Consider the following 21,589-nt stretch of genomic DNA (forward strand, 5'->3'; position numbering starts at 1 on the left):
TTTTACAACCTTTCATAGCTATTTATTTGGAGTTAACCAAAACCTTACAAAACGTTACTATGCTGCCACTACAGAAACCACCTACTGAGACTATTATAGTCGCCCTGCCAGGTTGGGTTAAAATATATAATACTGTATTGAACTAGTAAGTAAACAATTTAAACATAATTGAAAGGTTTGAACACTATCCCAAATTATAAGTAAAACGTACTGTCACCTCTTTTTATGCAATATAAAATCCATGGTAGAATCAAAAGTTTACTCAAAGAAAACTAAACATACAAACTACAACAAAAACAAATCTAACAGCTGATGTATCTTCAATATTTTAAATGTGATTAAATACAGCCCTTTAATTGAGGTCCCTGCCCTTAATGGAGATGACTGATATTTTTTGGGAAAGATTCATATCAAGACCTTTCATTGAAGAATGCGGTTGATAGGTGTGCAGCTTATGGGTTTCTAAAACTTTGGATCTTTGTTAGCTTTATATATAGATTCAAAATAGTTTATTATTAAATGTTATGTTATCCTTTTGAATAGTCAATCTTATTCGCTTTTGAAAATTTGTAAGGTTAAATGGGAGTCAAAATAATAACAGACATTTCTATAAAGATATAACATGTTTATTTCAGATATAAATCTTCAATATGTACAGGGATTTTACAAAAATTGTCTTTACAATTGTCTACTAATGTCTAACAAACTTTAACAAAAATAAATGTCACTTTAATGGATAAATACTTAAAAGAAAAAATTAAATGCGAACTTCAACTAATTCAAGTTAAAAAGTAACATACACTTAAAACCTTTGCACAAGCCAACATATATAACATGCATGTGCTAATTGGCAGAATTTCACCCACTGAAATTTTGGTAACCACAATACGATTGCTTTTACAACTTATCACTCTCTTAACATGAAATCTTGATAGACTTTTCACCAAAATATAATAACCCTCTTTATATTTAAATCTTATTTTACATGTACACATATGTCACAGCTCAAAATAATTACAATTAAACTAATACTTACATTTAACTACATTTACATTAATTTCAACTACCAAAACATTGTACCGAATATTTGTATAAATGATTGTCCTAAATAATAAGGATACTACATTACTTAAATAAGTTTTTCTAATACATTTTAATTTCAGATTTAAGGATACTTTCGATGACTTTCAACTTTTTCTCTAAGGGGTAAAATAAATTTTTAACTTGCATCTAATTGCTGATTGAGACATAACATGTACGTAATTTGTATGGGTGTACATCCCCTATTTACTTGCTAAAATAATTATTCAGGTTTGTTATAAAACATAAATGCAATTATTAAAAGTTGACATAGGCTACTTCATAGTGTCAAAAATGCTTTTAAAATTATAATCCTTTAATTATGCTTAAAAACTTTAGAAATTGTTTCTTAATAAATCAATTCTAGGTCTTAAGTATACATGCATTTAAATATATTCTAAAACAGTGCTTCAAAAATACTATGTAAAGGTCAATTAAATAATAATATCAAACACGATTTTATTTCAAGAACTAGTAACATATCATTGTAAACATATTGTTTGTATAAAAAAATATTACAAAATGTATTAAGAACAACCTAGACTATTGTACAAGGGCGTCAATAGCAGAAATTGGAATATTACTAGGAACTATGATACTATTTCAGTTGTTGTCTTATAGGTTAATCATGGCAGTTATAAGAAGTTCTCTTTAGCTTACTGTTCATATAAGTCATGAACGTATATTGAATGATAGTTTCAGAAACAGAAAGCAAAAAGATGATTTATGAGTACTTAATTTATACGTAGAAAATATTTTTACAGGGAAAAAAAATATTTCTTCCAAAGTAGATCCATTGCCTTTTCTAAGGTTAAACCTAAATCAATAACAAATCAAATATTTATTTCTCTCTATACACAATATTATCATTAGACTACTTAATAAAATTAAAATTTTAACTACACCTTTAATATTTACAAATTAATATATCACTACTTTGGTTTGGAACACTGTAAAACAGTACAATGCTTAAAAACTGTTGTAAAAGGATTAAACACTGCAATAAATAGTAATACTTTATCATAAATAATTTACACATTCTTGGATCACTTTGGTATACATTATCTAAAATAAATCTACACTATATAAATTTACATTTATAATGCTAAATACAGAATAAAGTCCAAATTTGGACAAACTCAAATTATGAAAGACTTGTCTTATGGGGATCAGGAAGTTATATAGTTTGGGTGTTGGTTTGTGGTTTGTCACTTTGTGTAACTACTGTAGTTGAAGAAATTGAACAAAGATTGTTCAATATGAATATTTTACTACCTATGCAAATTTTTTGATTGCAAGATTTTAGAACGCATTTTCTTTTTAAAGTAACCGTTTTTAATAAGTTTTAAATATTACAAAATTATAAAATAAAGTCAAGGCCCTACTTTATAAACTATTGGTTATATTACTGGTGGGATAGTGAATCAAAATATGTTATTCAACTGTTACTAATGATTTGGTTAAACATTTTTAATATTGATTATTCAAATACAATTAATTAAGTGAAATAGTGCAAAAATTCTGAAATCAGAATACGGTTCATAAAAGGGACAAAACATCAATAAAGAGTAAAGAGAATAAATACAAATTCAATGCACATATTTTAAGGTTATGCACAATGTAGCATTTTTGGTTGATATGATGTAAACAGGTTTGACATTGACATTGAACTATATATCCCCAAGTAAAAATTAAATAAATTATTCACTTTGATATCAAAATATAGATTTCAATTGGCTTTGTTGTATTTGACACCGCAGTCAGTCAGAGGGTGAAGAAAGTTGTTGGGTAAACCTCTTCACCAACCGGTGTTATGTTTTTCCGACTGGAATGGACGCTTTCTCGTTTACTTGAAAAATCATCTGTGGACAAAACAGATGACCGAAAATTAAAAAAAGGAAAATTAAAAGACAAATACACGAGTTATAATAATCAGACAAAAATGCCCAACGGGAGTGTAAATAAAGTTAACTAATTAAATTTAACTAATTACGGTATATCATCAGTTTGCTTTTCATTCGAAATCTTATTGAATGTTTTATGGTGACTGGATTAGTCAATACTTTATTTAAATAAATCAATATGGACTCGAATGATTGTGATGGCAAATACAATTGGTTTATGCCAATTTGTTAAGTTATTTTAGCTTTAAATATGTTATGTTTTTAAATATACATGTTGTTTTTAAATTTACTAATTTGAATTATACTACAAGACAAGTTAATACAATATGGTTCAACTAGAACAAATGCCTTTTTAAGCTTCTAATTCGTCTAGCCTCCCACAAGTCTTTGTATATTTTCCTCAACAGACAGATGATAAAAGTAGATCAATCCTTCCTGTCAGAGATATAATGGCCGACGTAGCTACGTGTCGGACTTTCTATGAGCGTTGCCTTGCTCCCACTCCTACGTTGCTTGTTTCTAGTCGCGTTGTGATTGGATGACGACAGGGAGCTAGAACTTACCCCTGAGTCACTAGACTTCTCGCTCAGTGTTGAGCAGTTGCGGTTCTGAGGGTTGCCGCTTTCACAGCTCAGGTCTTGCCCGATGTACTTGACGACTCCTACTTTCTCCACCACCGTGTCTCCAGCTGTCTTCTCACTAAACACGTCCATCTCCAGCGTGTGGCTGGACCGCAGAGGGATGTTTGGTAGGTAGGTCTGCTGCATCACCTGAGCAGCTTCCTTACAGTTGATTGTAGCTGTTGTGGTGTTTTCACTTACACCCAGGTTGTTTGCTTGGGTTTCATTTTCAGTTCCGCATTGGGAGTTTTGTCCCTCGTCTGCACTGCTTCCACATTCGTCTGGAGCTAGAAAACAAGTTTTGTTCAGGTTTGTTAACTCACAAAAATAGATGAAAAATATTTTTCCTACAGTTACCTAACAATGTACATGTTCTCTCACTGATTTGAGAAAGCAAAGTGGCCAATTTGCTCATCAGTGAGACAATGTTAACATTGTCTCACTCTAATTACTTTGTCTCACTCCTGACTTGCAAGGTGAAGGCACGAAATAGTGAGCGCGTAACATGCAGGCGAAATCGTATGCGCGCGAAATACGTTGGCAGCACTGGCTGTAAATCAGCTGGTCAGCTGTTGTACTGTTGTATTTGTCACTTCAAATTAAATGTTATGTTAAAAGTTCACTTCTGTGTAAAAATAGGTTATGCTTCTTCACAAATTTATTTGTTTTATGGTAACTGTAGGAAAAGTATAATGTGCAACTCGAGTTCAAAGTACAATTGCCTCACTCGAGAAACCATTCCTCACTCGCCTACGGCTCGTGAGTAAGGATTTCTCTCCAGTGAGTCAATTGCTCACTTTTCTCACTAGTTGCACAAATAACTAAAACATCACGTAAAGTAGACCTAGTAGCGATAAATATTAACTGAAATTAAGAAACAAGGTAGTTGGATAATAATGACTTCTTCCCGCTGAAAGATGATAACTATACATTAACGTTACGTTATAATTATTAATTATAATAAATAAAAAGCATTACATCTTTGGTCATCCCTGTTTCTAGACGTTATTCTGGATATATAAATTATATTCACAGTAGCTTAAGTTGACATCTGACTCTCAGAAAAAAAAACATGTCCTAATTTTACTGCCTAATTTTATAATAGTTTACTCACATTTTTTAAAATACCTCTTTGCTTGCAACTTATGTTTTTATTAAGGGCCCATGATACAGTATAATACTCACATTCATATTCATTAAGCACTTGTACAGCTGCTAGTATCTTAGCTCGCTGTTGTAGGTCATGGATGTTCAAATAATCTAAGTCCGCCTCCTTGATCTCACAGAAAGCATCCAAGTCTTCATATCCATTGAGAACAAACAGAGACATGTGATCCTGAAACATAATAGAATGCATTGAAGAATTATTATTACGTATGATTATAAAACTTCATAAAAAACTGTATTCTAATCCTCAAACTATTTGGAATTAGGATAAATCTTTTGATAAATTTAAGAGAAAAAAATTACTCTTAAATTATTTCTCTACTTTTTATTTATTTATTGTTTATTTATCCTTATTTCATGTCATTACTTCAGTACTATTGGGTTCTTTAACACTGATAATTCTTGGTAAACAATAAACCGTGATTGGGACAGAAAGTCCTAATATCCACTCTAGCTACAGAAAGAATGATAATGCTGTACACACTGCTTTTTAATAGTACGTTAAGTAGTTACATTTTTTTTAAAAAGAAAATTTACGGAAAGTAAATAAAGAAACGTCTTATAACACTTAAAACATATATTCATGCTTATTCTGTTACTCACAAGACGGTAAATATACAAAAAAGGTGGTAAGTGGTGATCGATTTCGATTGGACACTCCAATCATCATCAGACCCAATAGGCGAATGACATCATTCATGTCATTCGCCTATTGGGTCTGATGGTGATTGGAGTGTCCAATCAAAATCGATCACCACTTACCAACTTTTTTGTATATTTACCGTCTTGTGAGTAACAGTATAAGCGTAAATATATGTTATAAGACAATCTTTATTTACTTTCCGTAAATTTAATACATATAACACATACGATGCTGATCAAGAAGTTATGTAAAAGAAAATGAAAGTATTTATGTTATACCTCACAGTAAATAATCAAGACTCCAACAAATAAAAATAGTGATTGCAAATAGGATTTCATTGGCTCATTTAATGATGATAAATTTAAATCTTGTTTTTTTGTACTTTTCTGCTATACCAACCAGCTCCTAAAGTGTAACCTTGGCTTTAAAGCATTGGGATATATTATTATGACATAGTTGAGAATAATTATTAATTGATGGGACTGGTCCTTGGGAGAGACTTGGCCAATGTTTCTGCGCTCTAACAACTACATTTACAGTAAACAGTATCCTAATGTAGTGTACCTCCATATGTATGGTTCTTAACATCTGCTCCAATGTCTGGGGTCTGTGTCTGCAAGGCCGTGGTCTCAGTGAAGACTCTGTGAGCAGCTCTACATTGATGAACTTGAAGTTACCAACTCTGCCGTGAGCTCGCCCCCGCCACAGCCCACTGGCGTTCATTGATAAAACCTCAATCGTATCTCCTTTCTGGAATTGATAGAAGGGTTTATCCAGCAATATTCTAGTATTGTACTTTTAATTGCATTATTAAGTACAAGATTGAAAGATTAAAACCATATAAAGTATTTATTATCTTTTTCATGATAATTTCAATTTATATTTCTTTTTTGGGGACAGGCTTCTTTCCCGATAGTACAGTTTAGCTAATAACAGCTTGTTCTGCACCCTCAGAACTGAGACTTTTGCCCTAATGATAAAGTTTATAGTATTCTGATATAAAGTTTATAGTATATTGATTGTCAGGGATAGCATTTGAAACCTAGATGTACAATGCAACTGTCTGCTTGCAATGTTGAGCGGAGCAAACGTAGTACCACAAATTGTTGCGGATGAGCTTGATTTCACATAAATTGGTGTCTATACTTACAATACAGTATCTAAAGTCAACGCTACATCTGGTTAACGTGAACAAGATGTGTATGTGCAGTGTTTAAAGTCAATGCTACATCTGGTTCACATAAATGGGGTGTCTACTTGCTGTGTCTAAAGTCAAAAGTGTATAGACCTAATTAGTTATTCATTTTGTAGTATATTATACTCAACAGATTAATCTGATCGTTCTTCCCTTTTGTTCGATATGTGTAATGTAATTTGACATGTTTAGTTATAAAATAAGGCCCATTTAAATTCACGTAATTCACGCTCTGAAGTCTGATTTAAATCATTTCAGATTCATCCCCACCATAGTTGGTTACTATGACTTTGTTAAATGTCATCCTGATCACTTCAGCCTTTTGAAGGAGTATTTGGAAAACAACAATTGGAGCATAGTATAAGAGCTATGCTTGTTCGGCTCAACAACTTCTATACTTCAGAAACCGGAAAACAATTTAACTGTATATAATGCAAATATCAACAGATTAGGCCTACTGAAAGGTAGGCCTACTTCAAGTTTATACTAAAATATGATATATAGCAAAAATTTATTCACAAACCTTAAACTTGAGAACATCTTTGTCATAAGGACTTGGTGTGTAATCTACAAGGGCTCTTGCTCTGGCGATGACAGTTAACTTGTCAGACGGACTGTGGGACTCCTCAGAACTGGGGTTGGACGAGGGAGGTACCAGGGCTTGTGTACCTGCAAAGAAGTCATTACTGTATCTGGCCGGTGACAAATCACGTTACAACAGAACACAATAATAGTACTCCATTATCATCAAAAAAATTTTAACACACCATATTTCTGGCACTTATAATAAGTAGACTAAGACACCTTTTAAGTTTCTGTGAATCATAGCAGTTTTAAAATTGACAAATACCTGAACCATTTCCCTTTGTACAAAAGGTTCATATAACTTTATTTGTTTTAAATTTATTTATATTTTTTTAAGAGGTTGGCGGCCTGGTTTAACCTTGCATTTGCCTGTTTACTTAGACTGTGCGTGGAATATATGCAGTAAAACAATGCAGTCCAAAGGTAAAGTGTACTGATAAAAAGTACTGGCAGGTACCAGTATCTGAACCCACAACATCACTGCCTTTGGGCAGAAGTCCGTGGCGCTACCGAATGAGCCACCAACTGATTACCTACATTCTTTATGTAAAGTATTGTTCTGAATTGTGTTATTCTTGACACGTCACACAATAACATGCACTATAGTACTCAGAAAAATATGGGTGGATTTGGTTTGCTACCTTAATAAAAGTATTATAAATACGGTTAATTTCCAAATCCACATTCCAATCTTACATCGTGACTTCATTTTAATTGTTTCCACATAATTTACTTTGATATCATTCTTATGGTGGCTGTTGAACATGTAACTATGGATTGCTGAATCGTGAGTGTAATTATAATAAACTAACTAAAACCAGAACGTGAGTACCGGTATACTTCCTTGAGCTCCATATTAACTTATGAGCATCATCGTAAATTTCAACCTTCTTTCAATCGTAAATATTTTAACCATGATCATTTCCACTAAATTCACTTTATTGATGACAATAATCACTAAAATTTCAGAAAATAATTTCTTAAACTTGCTGACCCTTTCGTAACAAAATCTCCCCTCATTTAAGATGGCAACACTATTGAAAGGCATACTCACTGGATCCGCTGGGCAGACTCTCAGCTGAACTGTGGTGGGCCACCTCGGGAGACCTCTCCTTGTGGTGCCTGTGGTGATGGTGGTTGTGGTTGTGGTGGTGGTGATGATGGTGAGGGTGTCGGGAGGATATTACCTTGTTTGTGGTGTTGTCACCCTTCAACCCTCTCACTCTATGGGCCATGGAGCTGTTCCCACACTGAAATCATAAGTAAATCAGAAATTTCATCAATAATTGATCATACAACAATGATGATTTAGCCCAAATGAATTACTATCTTACGACAATAATATAGAAAATTAAACTTAATCTGCTTTAGTGTTACAATGTCTGTTTTAAAGTGTTAAAGTCTTTATTTATTGTTTTGAAAACTCAGGTTTTGTTAATGTTAATGTTTTATGACGGACATTAGCTAAGACCTGAGTCAACAATATATATCTTCCATACAAAATTGCAATTGCAATGGAAGAATATACTTTTCGAGTATATATTATTTCAATGTATAACCGTTACTATGACTTGCAGATTTTGGCTTTTAAGGTATACAAAGTTTATAATCTGTTGAGTTGACTGAGCAAGGTGTATACGTATAAACAGAGTATTATAATTTATTGATTAAAGTTACTTACAGAAGAATGCACAGTGACTAACTCATCTTGTTCAGCGTAGTCAGAGCTGTGGCCGGGAGAAATGGCAGACTCTACTCCCTGTTAACACAAAACAACAATATGCATGTAGTAGTTTACTTAAAAATGCTAAAGTGATTTTAAGTTAGATATCCTGTTCAAGAAATACAAAACATGTCCAGATTAACATCTCAGAAACATCTTGATATATTAAATGTGATTCAAACTGGAAACTTAGACACTAAAATTAAATTCATGCAACAAACAAGAGAGGTAAGAAACAAGTCACTCATAAATTCCAAGGAGTAACAGAGATTCCTAAGTCTTTATTACAAGGAATCTCAGTAGATGGCACAAGACTGTTCTGTGACAGTTTATTAGAGTCTTGTTATAACCGCAATGTCATAAACTGCTTTACTACTGTACTTGGCAACTTTGCCCTCTCATAACTTGAGAAGGAATCATTTACTTGTACCCCAGCTTGTGTTAGGGGGCCTTTGATACGTGCTACTCATATTGGGAAAGTTAATAACAAAGATACCTTTGAGAGGAATTAATTTTACTTCCATTTAGGGAATGTGTAATATTCTGATGTAGTTACTTTACTCAAAACTACATACAAGTTTCATTTGCTCAATCATAAATAAAGTTTTATGATTTTATGTTTGTTAATATTATCTTAATGATAGTATTCCATACAAGATAAAACAAATCATGAAACAAATTTTTACAAAGGAAGTTTAAAAAAGTATTCATCTATGGGATGTAGGCTAACAAAAACATAATTTAGCATAGAAAATAAATTGTGTATAATTCCCCAAAAATGATTATAAAATGAACTATGAAAACAAATGTCTATAAAGAACAATGTAATTAGTTCTATTTTAATTCCAATAATGATTATTGGCGTTGTGTTGGCTACTTACATTGTATGATCGTAACCTCTGGTAGGGATCAGTGGTTTCTGATCGACTGGTTTCCATGGATAGAGAGGAGAGCCTTGAGCTGAAAACCGTTAACACTTGATAAGAAATATTGATCAAGCATAAATTTGAAATATTCAAGATTGTTTAGAAATTATTGTCTGAATTTAGAATAAAAATATATGTTGTCAATAATTAATTGAAACAATTTTTGGCTTGACAGTACAAAGATGTATTTGACCCTCACCAAATGCTCTGGACGTCGGAGGCAGCATAATCTCCACTCTCTCGATGGTTTCGTGCATGTGTGAGGGGGATGAGCGTGGGAGGGTATGGACCAGACTGGGGTAGCAACAACCCTCTCTGGTGGTGGGGAAGGGAGATGTCTCCTGCACTACGGAGGGAAATCACAGCACTCTCCCCAGAACTGCGGCCGTCAGTGCGCACATTTAGTGTAAAACACACTCTGTGTACGGAGAATATTATCAGTATAAGGATGAGGGAAGTTTACTAAGCTAGAGTAGTATAAATTGGCTATCGGCAGGCATATTTTATGTGATACAAGAACATGGTGATAAGAGGTCGCATGTGCATAGTAAGTCTATTATTTACTGAACTAAATAAAATGAAAAAGAAACTTCTCAGTTTTCCAGTAAAAGTATTAGTATGCCTTGAAGATTCTTCTGTCTTTCTCAAGAACCTTATAATAAGCACAAGGTACATTTTTAAGATACAACAAACTAAACCAGTGAAAATATAAAACCACTTGGGAGGAAACCCAGATTTCAAACTGTTTACAGTACTTTGAAACACTTTTGTTTTATGATTGAAATGTTAAAGAGATCTCGTAAAGGTTAGCATTGTTTCTCTTGCACCTGCTGTTGTTAGCTGTGTCAGCCATCAAGAAGTCCTCTGGGTCGCTCTCGTAAGGAGGTTCGTCGTACCAGTGCTGGCCGAGCCTCTGCATCTCATCATCGTACATGTATGTGTCGTCACTGGAACGGTTACGCTGACGTCCCAGCTGCAGCAGTCCTTGTCGGATATCCCTCAAGATCTGGGGAAACCACTCAAATACAACCACAAGTCTAGCAAATTGTTTCCTAAATTGGTTTTATTCTATCTATTTTATTTAGTATCTAGAAAGTAAATTTGGTTTACGTTTATTGGATATTAGAGGCAATTTTAGCTTTTTTCATTAAGGTCAAAAGCATGCACTTTTTATTATTTAATGTTTACCAGTTGAATGCAATAAAACATACCTAGCGTAATACAAAATTATTATTTTTTTAATATGGTAAACTGGTGTCATTAATGTTAATTTGTGTAACAGAGAAATTGCAGACAATATCTCTATCCGTCTATTGAACTTAACTTAGAATTACAAAAAAAATAATTAAGACTCTTGTTATCTTTTATTCAAAACTATTAAACACCTACATCACAGTAAATGTAGGTATTTGTAAAAAAAAATGAAAAAAGTATTTTGACCAACGTAAATGTTGACGATGTATTAAATATAAACACTGATATTCTATGAGATCATTGAAAATAATAAATTAAAGTTGTAAAGACATATAATACTTTAGTGTATATAATAACTTATATGTTAACTATTGAATACAGCAATAATTTTAAATGTTCAATTTATAATAGTTAGCACCATATTTTATGTTGAGTTTGGTAATAAGCAGAATGGATAAATAAGTTATAATTTATTACATGATTTACAAAAACTATCAGCAAACCTTTAAGCAAAATACAATAATAAAGTACATATTTACCTCTTCATGTTCCCTGTCAAAGCGTTCTTTCTTTTTCAGAGCTTCTTGAATTTTTAGCTGTAAAAAGAATGTCATTGTTACAAGGATGCCACTATTTTACAACAGAAAGTAAAAGGAGAGATATGGAATTTGTAGAGTAAGTTAATTATACACATATTTTGTTACATGGAAGTTAGTGAGATAAAATGGTTGTCTTCATGTTTTGCTATATTTTTAATACCAGTAACAATTTTAATAAGGCCAAACTCAAGTCTTCATAAGGTATAACAGTTAATAAGGTTAAAATAATTAATAATTTAGGCCATAAATGTAAAAAAAATCTTGCATACGGTGTAAAATAGGTTAATAAATTGTTAACATGACAAAACTAATACTGTAAAGATAAAAATAAGCTATTTGTTAGTAGGAACTTTGTTAAACAGTACTAAATTGTATTGTTGCCAAGCCAGATTCTATGCATATAGAGTGGAAAAAACATTATAGCAATAATTTATACTTTCCAGTTCTATAATAAACAATATATTATCAAAACTATAAATTGGCATAGTATTAGCGAATTTCCCTATAGGGAAGTAGCTATTACCGTAGGTCTCATGGTAAGACTTAGGCCCGGGACCGATTTACTTTTTCATTTTGATGTCACCAGAGGCAAAAAACACCGTTCGTTCAAATTTTTATATAGATATATATATATATATATATATATATATATATATATATATATATATATATATATAGATTTATATATATATGTGTCCGTGAACATGATAACTTGAGTAATTTTTATCCGATTTTGATGAAATTTGGTTCAAAGGCGGGATAAACTTGAATGAGTTTGCGATCCAGCATGATCGGACCATGGGAACAGGGTTTTATTGGGGGTTTTATGGGGTAAAAATTGGTTTTTCTCACTTTTGACCCTCAAAACACAAAATTTCCCAATTTTTTTCTAAACCTTCTTCAAGAGCTTAAAAAAAAAAACAATTCAGTATATCAAAGTGTTTTTGTACGGTTATTGGTTACGGAGAAGACTAAAAAAATTGTAAATTTAAAATTCCCATGTTATTCTTATGGAGAATATTGTAAAATGTTGTAGTTTGCTTGTTTATGGATATCTTTAGATCAAACTTGGCAAATATATTCATTTTCTACTAAGCAATAATTATTTTACTTAAAACACACACTTTATTAGTTTCCTTGTAGCAGAAAACCTAGGTACTCGTTAAACCTAATGTTATTTAAATAGATCGATTGAAAATCAATTCAGCCAAATGGAAATTCGCTTAGACGGCAGGTTTGCTGCGGCGGGGGTATTCTTTATTGTTATCATACAGGATGAACTTGTATATTATTTTTCTATAAATTAGATTCATTTAAACTTTATTATTTTGATAATAGTAAAATTCTATTGGGACCTATATCATTTATCATGTGATGTTTTATTAAGGTTCATCATATTTATCTTATATATAAAAAAAACTTGGTTTTTCTTTTCCGACTACGTTTGGCTCTTCTACCCGACCGATCTTCATGATTGAGGTCTCAAATTTGAAGGTATGCACGCACAGATTTGTCACCAAACATTAGCATATAATTATCTATAGTATCACTTGGTTTATACGTAAACGAAATTTGCTCTCCATGTATTTCTTATGGGAGTTAAATTTGGTTTCTCTTTGCCGAGTTTGCTTGGCTCTCTTACCCGACCGATCTTCATTGTTGAGGTCTCAAATTGAAGGTATGCACGCAAAGATTTGCCACCAAGCATCAGCATATAATTATCTATAGTATCACTTGGTTTATACGTAAACAAAATTTGCTCTCCATGTATTTCTTATGGGAGTTAAATTTGGTTGCTTTTTGCCGAGTTTGTTTGGCTCTCTTACCCGACCGATATTCATGGTTGAGGTCTTAAATTGAAGGTATGCACGCAAAGATTTGCCATCAAGCATCGGCATGTATTTACCTATAATCCCACTCAGGTTATAGGTAAACGAAATTTGCTCTCCATGTATTTCTTATGGGATTTAAATTTTGTTTCTTTTCGCCGAGATCGTTTGGCTCTCTTACCCAACCGATCTTCATGGTTGAGGTCTCAAATTTGAAGGTATGCACGCACAGATTTGTCACCAAACATTAGCATATAATTATCTATAGTATCACTTGGTTTATACGTAAACGAAATTTGCTCTCCATGTATTTCTTATGGGAGTTAAATTTGGTTTCTCTTTGCCGAGTTTGCTTGGCTCTCTTACCCGACCGATCTTCATTGTTGAGGTCTCAAATTGAAGGTATGCACGCAAAGATTTGCCACCAAGCATCAGCATATAATTATCTACAGTATCACTTGGTTTATACGTAAACTAAATTTGCTCTCCATGTATTTCTTATGGGAGTTAAATTTGGTTGCTTTTTGCCGAGTTTGTTTGGCTCTCTTACCCGACCGATATTCATGGTTGAGGTCTTAAATTGAAGGTATGCACGCAAAGATTTGCCATCAAGCATCGGCATGTATTTACCTATAATCCCACTCAGGTTATAGGTAAACGAAATTTGCTCTCCATGTATTTCTTATGGGATTTAAATTTTGTTTCTTTTCGCCGAGATCGTTTGGCTCTCTTACCCAACCGATCTTCATGGTTGAGGTCTGAAATTGAAGTCATGCACGCAAAGATTTCACATCAAGCATCAGCATATATTTAGTTACCTACTGTATTACTCGGCTACAAAAATAATTTAATTAATTTCAAACTCTTACATCAATTAAAGAAGTATTTCACCAGTTATAATTATATAATCCTATATATTTTGGTCTAAGAGTTTTCAGTGAAATATCGGCTTTTATTTAAGTGATTAAGATACTGTATTACCTAATACAGTATCTTCATCCCTCAATCAAAAATCATAAATTGGTTTTTTTTCTGGGATATTATATTTATTATAACGCTGGGGAGCAGCATGGGTTCTCTAGTATGAATATGATTTGATCCCCAACAAATGTTATTAATGATTTGGATGTACTTGATCAAAACAGAAATGTATTGTTCAAGCATAAGATAGACAGATATGTTATCCAAGCATACTGACCCTGTGTATTGTCTCCTCAAAGGTGTTTGGAGAGTTCTGGTTCTTTGGCAGATACCTGAGCCGATCATAGTCCATGGGCGGCAGGAGGGTAGGGGGTGTGTCGAGGTTGTCAGGGGTTCCTCCCTACACAAACAAGGGTTTGGTTTTAAACTAACAAGTTAAAAATAGTAAAAATGCTCTGAAAAAACTAATAATGTAATATAATGACATAAATATTTAAAACATTCACATAGCTAAAGAAAAATAAGTGACAACTTTTGTTCTGAAACTCCAAAACTATATCCTTCAATGTCAACCCTTAAAAGTATTTCAACATTGATTATTTTGGGTCTCCAAAATTAAGATAAAATATACAAGAAAGCAAATACGAATAGTTGAAAAAACACAAGTTGACGGATGGCATGACACAACAAGTAGACAGCGAACCTTGTGTCCTCACAGATGTCAGGAGATTTGCAGCTTCTGCTGTGAGAGGGAACGAGAGAAAACTCATGATTATGATGATGAAGAAGTCATGTACGGTAGTTAAAATTAAAAATAGGTTCGGTAAAATTATTTTGGGGATTATACAAGAAATGATTACGCGGAAAATGCTGATAATTATCGCAACTTACCCTGCTCATAGTCATGTGCTGCTGTTGCTGCCTGGGCGAAGAAGACTTGTCTTTCCTGTGAGTCGTCAAATGCCTCAAAAACCTCGTGAAACTTGTTCTCTTCTTACCAGGTCGCTCTGAGGATGGACAAACAATAATAAACACTTGAACAATATGAGATTCATTGGTCTAGAGTACTAAAAAGTAAATTTTGATGGAATGATTGGAATGAATGGAAAGAACTTTCAATTTGAACAAAAATAGAAGTTTTAAACAAAAAGTTTTAAATGTATATTTTACATAATAATGAAGTAAACTTGAACCTAATTGGGTCAGGAAGGTAATTATACAATACTTGGGAACATAATGTTATGACTGAATCCACTCTAATCTGAGTAAACTTGGAAATAATTAAGAACCAAATTTTTAAAAATACTTAATTTCTGGATTCATTTTACATTGATCATTTGTTTGATACATCAATAATCCCTGCCAACCTGATAACAACATAGCAAAGTTAAGTAATTTGGATACCATTTTGGATATTTATTTACAAAAGTAAAGACAAATTTGGCTCATGTCACTCACACACTTGGGTGGTGCCGATGCCGCAACAGAATTTGGGGAGTCGTATGACAGAAAAGACTTTTAGTACGTTTTTGAGCACTAGCCTATAGCTAGAAACTACGTTTTGTTACAACTTTTACTAGTTTACTCCTATACACACGAGCAAAAGAAACAATGCATTTCCTTTTGATGAAACATAACAAAATTATAAAGTACGGGCAATTTATGCACATTTTTACACCCAAGCAACTACAATCTCATAACCGTAGAAATTGATTCCTAGAATCACATAATTTGTCACCACAAAAAAGTCAGAGTGTGAGTGACATGGGCTACTGCTACTGTCAACTAGTCTTCTACTTTACTCACCATTTGGAGGAAACTCATAGAAGTAAGCTGATCTTGGACTCAAACAGCTATAAAAAAGAAGATAATTAGGTTAGAAATTTAGTAGATGTTAGATTATACTTTTATCAAACATACAATGTGGTAATTCATGTGTGAATTTAAATACAAGTTGACCTGAATAGTTTATTGCTAAAACGAAAATAAGTTTTTTGCATCATGATTGATTCAATAAATGTTTACTATATGATAAATTAGTTATTAGTTGCAATAAATTATGTTGTGGTGGTCAATATTTTCCCTCTGAGTTGGCGAGAGGGCTATCGAAGTTGGCGGAAGTTGACCGGAGGGGGAGTGTCAAGGGGGAAGTGTTGATTGCAAACAGTAATTACCTAACGTAATTGCTATTTGCAGCCAAACATTATTGGACTTGCCCTTTCGGGAATATTAAAACTGTCAAATTGAGAAGAAACGATATACAAATGCAAATAAATATGCATAGGATATACATATATTTCAAAACTAATCACAAATATTGAATTTTGGTAGTTGAATTTTAAGTGACTGCAAGTATAGTGCTAAAAATAGAAATTGCAATGCAGGTTGATTAAAATGGATATCAATGTGAAGTAGGGGGATACACTTTCAGTTTGGGTTTTGGTAATATCAGAAGTTTCAGTAAAATTGTTAGGCTAATATTCACCTAAGCAAGATTCACAAAAAACATCCACCACTTTACACGAACAAAAAAGGCCTGAAATAATGTCGTAGAAAAATAAAGAATAAAAATAAAGAAGAAATAAAGTAAGAAAAATAAGAGAATAATACGGTAAAAATGTAACATAACGCAAATAAACTATGCGGGGTAAGTAGGCTATAGCTCGCAATGGAAGCTAGATGTTTATAAAATAATGAATTTAAGGTAATGAATTTGTATACAAAAGAGCTATCAATTTACAGTATTATGTAAAAACATACAGAAAATTAAACGTTATTTTTAACTCTAATTCAACATTTATCCGGTATTATAATGAGGATTGAGGACACAGAGGTAAGTCAGGGCTACAGATATACAGGTAAGTACTGTACGAGGACTGTCCGTAAACAATGGTCTCCATCCCGAGCTCCAGTCATTGCCGAGATACTTCAAATCTGAGATTAGCAACACGCTTTTCTTCAAATCAAGTCAACTAGTTTATTAACAGAAATTTTGATAGTGGTTTTATTTTTATTTCAACAGGCTTGGTTCAAGTTTGATAAAGTGCAAGTGAGTTGAAAAGTGTTATGCCGTTGTTGAATGTTTAGGAATTGGCAACGTGTGTGAATTGCACAATGTGTATTAGGTTTTTACAGAACAGTCACATTGAGAAAATTCCTGTTTCAAAAATCATGTTAGAGACTTGTAGGATGTAAATAGATGGTAATGTAAACATATTTGAATAGAAACATTATTTAAGGCCGTATTTACGCCTTTTCAGAGATAAAATATTTCTTAGTATTTTTTTTTAGTTCAAACAACATTTTAGTCTGCTGGCTCTCTCATCCCCAAATAGGAACGGCGAATGCTAAGTGAGGATAAATGAGCCAATAGTATGCCGTCAGCAGTATATCCATTCTCCAGTTTCTCATTGTTTCTGAGGTTAGGCAAACGGAAATAACAGAACTGAGTTTTTTTTATGTATTAGGTATGGTCATGAAAACTAAGACTCTTGTCTATGATGAATCCAATGAGACATTTGACGTGTCTTCATCTACTATTTTTGCCGGTTTTGATCCATAAGCGAAGATTAGTCCCGTTTTAGTAGCCAAAGAATTTGTAGGATTTGTCTTATTTGTGTTTGGAGAATTTATTGGTTTATTTGTATCAACGCTCCCATAAAGTATGAATTGAGTTTTGAGTTCAGATTTCTGAACTTCAATCGATTGAAGTCAACTGCCAGGTATCGGACGGAAGTGTTCTGAAGTAAAAAATGTGCGTAACTGTGTGCAGTCGTTGGGGGTAGCCGGGGGTAGCCTATAGGTTTGTTTAAGATTAAATCAGAAAGTTTTTAAATTGCTCACTTAACCGCAACTGGAGTCTGACTCTAATTTACGGATTGTCCTCGTATAAAACTGATTAATTTTTTTCCAAGTTATTATTATTGGTAATTAGTGTTGTTGGTAGTACTCACTTTTGGTAGTTCTGTCTAGGGGTGATGACTAGTTTTGCTTGTTGTTGTTGTCTCTGCAGCATTTGTTTACCGTAGACACCGTAGCCGGCGAACCCGTATATCTCGTCCTCCTCCTTGTCACTCAGGCAGCTCGACGGCTACGGACATACCACGGTGCAACAATATCAAAATACAGCCAATAGTCTCTTATCATACAACACTTCATTTTGAATCACACAATACGACCTTGTCACAGATATAGACTTTTTTCCTCATAATTAAGCACATAATTCATTAAGGTCAAAATTTCCGGTATAATTTAAAAGAAAGACACAACTTATAGCAACGTAAAAATGCAATAATAATCAGTTCTTTGGCATCCCACATCAAGAACGATGATTTTGCCAAAAGATTGACAATCACAAACTAGTATAAGTAAAGTAAAAACTATGCTATAGTAAGAACTACAGTATTTTAAGATAATTAACTCCAATCACATCGCATGGGGCTTACCGAGTATTTTCCAGGCACGTAGATGGGCTGCGAGTGGGAGGTGGTCAGAGGTACTCGTGTGAGAGGAGTAGAGGGAGCAGGACCTGGAGGGGTAGAAGGAGTGCCCAGGACTCGTATCCTGGGGGAAAGTTCCGCCCACTCCCGCTTCCTCAACTCCTCCAAGTGGTCCAGGACGTCCCGGTAGTGCGTGTTGAAGAGATCGGCGTACCTAGAGGCCAGTCCCTCCAAGTACCCTCTCTGGCCCTCCTGTGAAGAAGCATCCGTAGTTAGTGAATAAATAAGTAATGTATTGAAAATAATAGAGCATTCACAATGCTTTGACTAATTGATTAGTTACTTCTGTCAACAATACCGAAAGTAAACTTCCTATAACGTCTTGACTTGTAGACTAACATAATACAAAGCCAATATTGCCGTATTTAGATGTTCATCGTTTGTGTATTGCCTTAGCTGAATATAGGTTAACATGATCTATAAAAACTTTACAGTTTTAGATTATCTGTACAGTTGAAAAGGAGAAATTCAGTATTAACAATCCTACTGATTTTGAGTACTCTAAATAGAAGGCTTATACTTTAGACTAATAGAATAATGGTAGTATAGCTGCCACAATTTGGCGTTACTAGACTTTAAACCAGTCTAAAGAAGCTGGCACGGTTGTGGTGACGGTCATCATAAGTCAACTTGGGTGTACATGGATCGACAAGGTGTATAATTCCGAGACAAAACGAACATAGGGGTTAAAAAATGACTTGTCAGAAGTGGGATTCGAACCCACGCCCACAGAAGTGGACTGCGACCTGAACGCAGCGCCTTAGACCACTCGGCCATCCTGACTCATAGGGAGATAATCCCCTAAATACCATGATACTGCTTGGAACCCACACTCAAAATATTCAAGAAGGAAAGTTAATGATCATCAAAGAAGAAAACCTACCACCGCTTACTTGAAAAATGGCCGGGGTAAAACTAAACACATGCTACCTGGTAAATGTGGAATCGTTCTAGTTGCAAGATTACAAACCAGTAAAAGATAAGTCATTCGACCTGTAATAATACTATGTCTTCAACCAACGAATTAATTGAGATAAAAAACTAGTTTTTTAACGGGCGGCATGTTTCATACTCTCTCCCATAACTAATTCCATAATTACTTAATAATTACCTCTATGTTGACATTTGCATTTATAATTTGTTTAATTAACATCTGTTCTATCCATGTGTTTCTTTGTTATTATAATTTACAGTCAATTAAAAAGCTCTATCTTATTTTCCAAGTTTTTTTTTAATTTTATTCAACGCAACGCATTTAGTTATCTAACACTATGGTTTTATTAAGAAAAGTATGTAAACTTGTTCTGTGCAGTTCGCCCCAATTGTGTTTGTTTGTGATGTTACGGATGAACGTGAACTTCTACTGAGAAAACGTCAATGGAAATATTACTGTAGTAAAAAAAACAAAAAACCCTAATTTTATTTATAAAATCGTCACGTTAAAGACCTTAAGCCAGTGAACCGTCTTGCCCTGGCTCTTTAATCATGATCTTGGTTATCAGCCAGAGAGTGTTGTGGCAAGCAAAAGCATTTAATTAACAGAATTAACTTTCATTCTAACAATCTAAGTTGGGGAAACCCCCAAAAACATATTGTGTTAACTTATTACTCAGGAAACCCCTTGGTAATAGCAGGTCTTTACATGGATAACGATAATTTGTGATAAGAACTCTTCTTCGTCATCTTAATAACACAATGAAACATTTACCGATTAATTTGCAAAACTATTGTTTATTTTTAAAGGATTTAATTATGTATTAACTATAATATATAATAATGGGTTAGTTATTGTTAAAAACTAACCCATCCACTTCCTTTAAGATACCTTTAAGATGGAAAATACAACTCTCATTATTGGCTTCACCACTAACTGAGAGAAGTTTATTTTCAACGAGTCTGATTACATAGAAGCACATACGTTCTCGTTTACAGCTCCTAAAAGCTTACCAAACGCTTATTTATCGTAACATTGGGGCAATATACAGAGTTAATAAGTCATCTATCACACTTAAGACTGTGTTAAGCGGCAGTTACGCCAATACTGTATGGCAATGTTTCTTGCTGATGTTTTATCAAATAAATTGTCATAATTTGACCTATATAAAACGTACGCCTTTGAAAAGACTTTTGTCATCCTTAATACGAACAAATTGAGCCATAAACAATCGTGAATGGATAGCTTGAATTGTAGCAATAAATACCCCCACCGCAGCAAACCTGCAAACTAAGCGAATTTCCATTTGCCTGAATTGATATAAAATCAAATCTATTCAAATAAAATTAGGTTAATCGAGTACCTAGGTTTGCTGCTACAGGGAGGCTAATAAAGCGTGTTTTTAGTAAAATATTAATAGCTTAGTATAAAATAAATAAATTTGCCAAGTTTGATAAAAATATATCCATAAACAAGCAAATACGAAAAAAATATGTTATGTAAAAGTGTGGCACAGTTTAGTAGAACAATAAGTTTAGTAAAAAGGTACGAAATAGTATTGCATATTTAATTTGTTTTAAATAATAATTATTACTTTCTTACTTGGTAACTTTATAGGTCCTAAAGGTCAAATAAGGTTTTATTAATACATGGAATGTGCAATAGGCACACATATCAGTACTGCAGTGAATAATAAAATTAAAAGATGTTATATTGACAACATTACACTGTTGTTACAATACTTTAATAAAATAAATATTTCATGATAGA

At 33.3% G+C, this 21,589-nt stretch overlaps 1 protein-coding gene and 1 non-coding gene across 3 annotated transcripts; both read right to left on the minus strand.

The window, feature by feature from the left end:
* Nucleotides 1-692: 692 nt before the first annotated feature.
* LOC128983600 (lateral signaling target protein 2 homolog) lies at nucleotides 693-18,960 on the minus strand. 2 transcript variants are annotated; one of them, XM_054402947.1, is made up of 16 exons: nucleotides 18,832-18,960; nucleotides 18,340-18,476; nucleotides 16,193-16,239; nucleotides 15,278-15,393; nucleotides 14,664-14,786; nucleotides 11,577-11,633; nucleotides 10,671-10,849; nucleotides 10,043-10,261; nucleotides 9,799-9,877; nucleotides 8,876-8,953; nucleotides 8,249-8,444; nucleotides 7,133-7,278; nucleotides 5,979-6,164; nucleotides 4,790-4,940; nucleotides 3,548-3,891; nucleotides 693-2,942 (listed from the first exon to the last, which is right to left on the minus strand). In XM_054402947.1, exons 2-16 carry the CDS (start codon nucleotides 18,399-18,401, stop codon nucleotides 2,892-2,894), a joined length of 2,034 nt encoding a protein of 677 aa, XP_054258922.1. In that variant the 5' UTR covers nucleotides 18,402-18,476; nucleotides 18,832-18,960; the 3' UTR covers nucleotides 693-2,891. The 2 variants fall into 2 exon arrangements, with proteins under 2 accessions (XP_054258922.1, XP_054258923.1); XM_054402948.1 differs by lacking the exon at nucleotides 10,043-10,261 and having other exon boundaries at nucleotides 693-3,891.
* Nucleotides 18,961-19,584: 624 nt separating this feature from the next.
* Nucleotides 19,585-19,668, minus strand: Trnal-cag (transfer RNA leucine (anticodon CAG)). The gene has a single exon. It is a non-coding gene; the product is annotated as a tRNA-Leu (tRNA).
* Nucleotides 19,669-21,589: the final 1,921 nt, after the last annotated feature.

The sequence above is a fragment of the Macrosteles quadrilineatus genome, unplaced genomic scaffold (genome assembly GCF_028750875.1).
Source record: "Macrosteles quadrilineatus isolate MER2022 unplaced genomic scaffold, UCM_ALF_1.0 Scaffold_1__1_contigs__length_201487025, whole genome shotgun sequence".
Classification (NCBI taxonomy): domain Eukaryota; kingdom Metazoa; phylum Arthropoda; class Insecta; order Hemiptera; family Cicadellidae; genus Macrosteles; species Macrosteles quadrilineatus.

Bases quoted from the DNA above. Each gene is read 5' to 3' on its own strand.
- LOC128983600 (XM_054402947.1), bottom strand. From the start codon at position 18,401: ATGCTGCAGAGACAACAACAACAAGCAAAACTAGTCATCACCCCTAGA. The intron at 11,634-14,663 runs GTCAGTATGCTT...TTCTTTTTACAG, and splicing joins TTGAGGAGACAATACACAGG to CTAAAAATTCAAGAAGCTCT. The intron at 3,892-4,789 runs GTGAGTATTATA...CTTGTTTTCTAG, and splicing joins AGTGCTTAATGAATATGAAT to CTCCAGACGAATGTGGAAGC.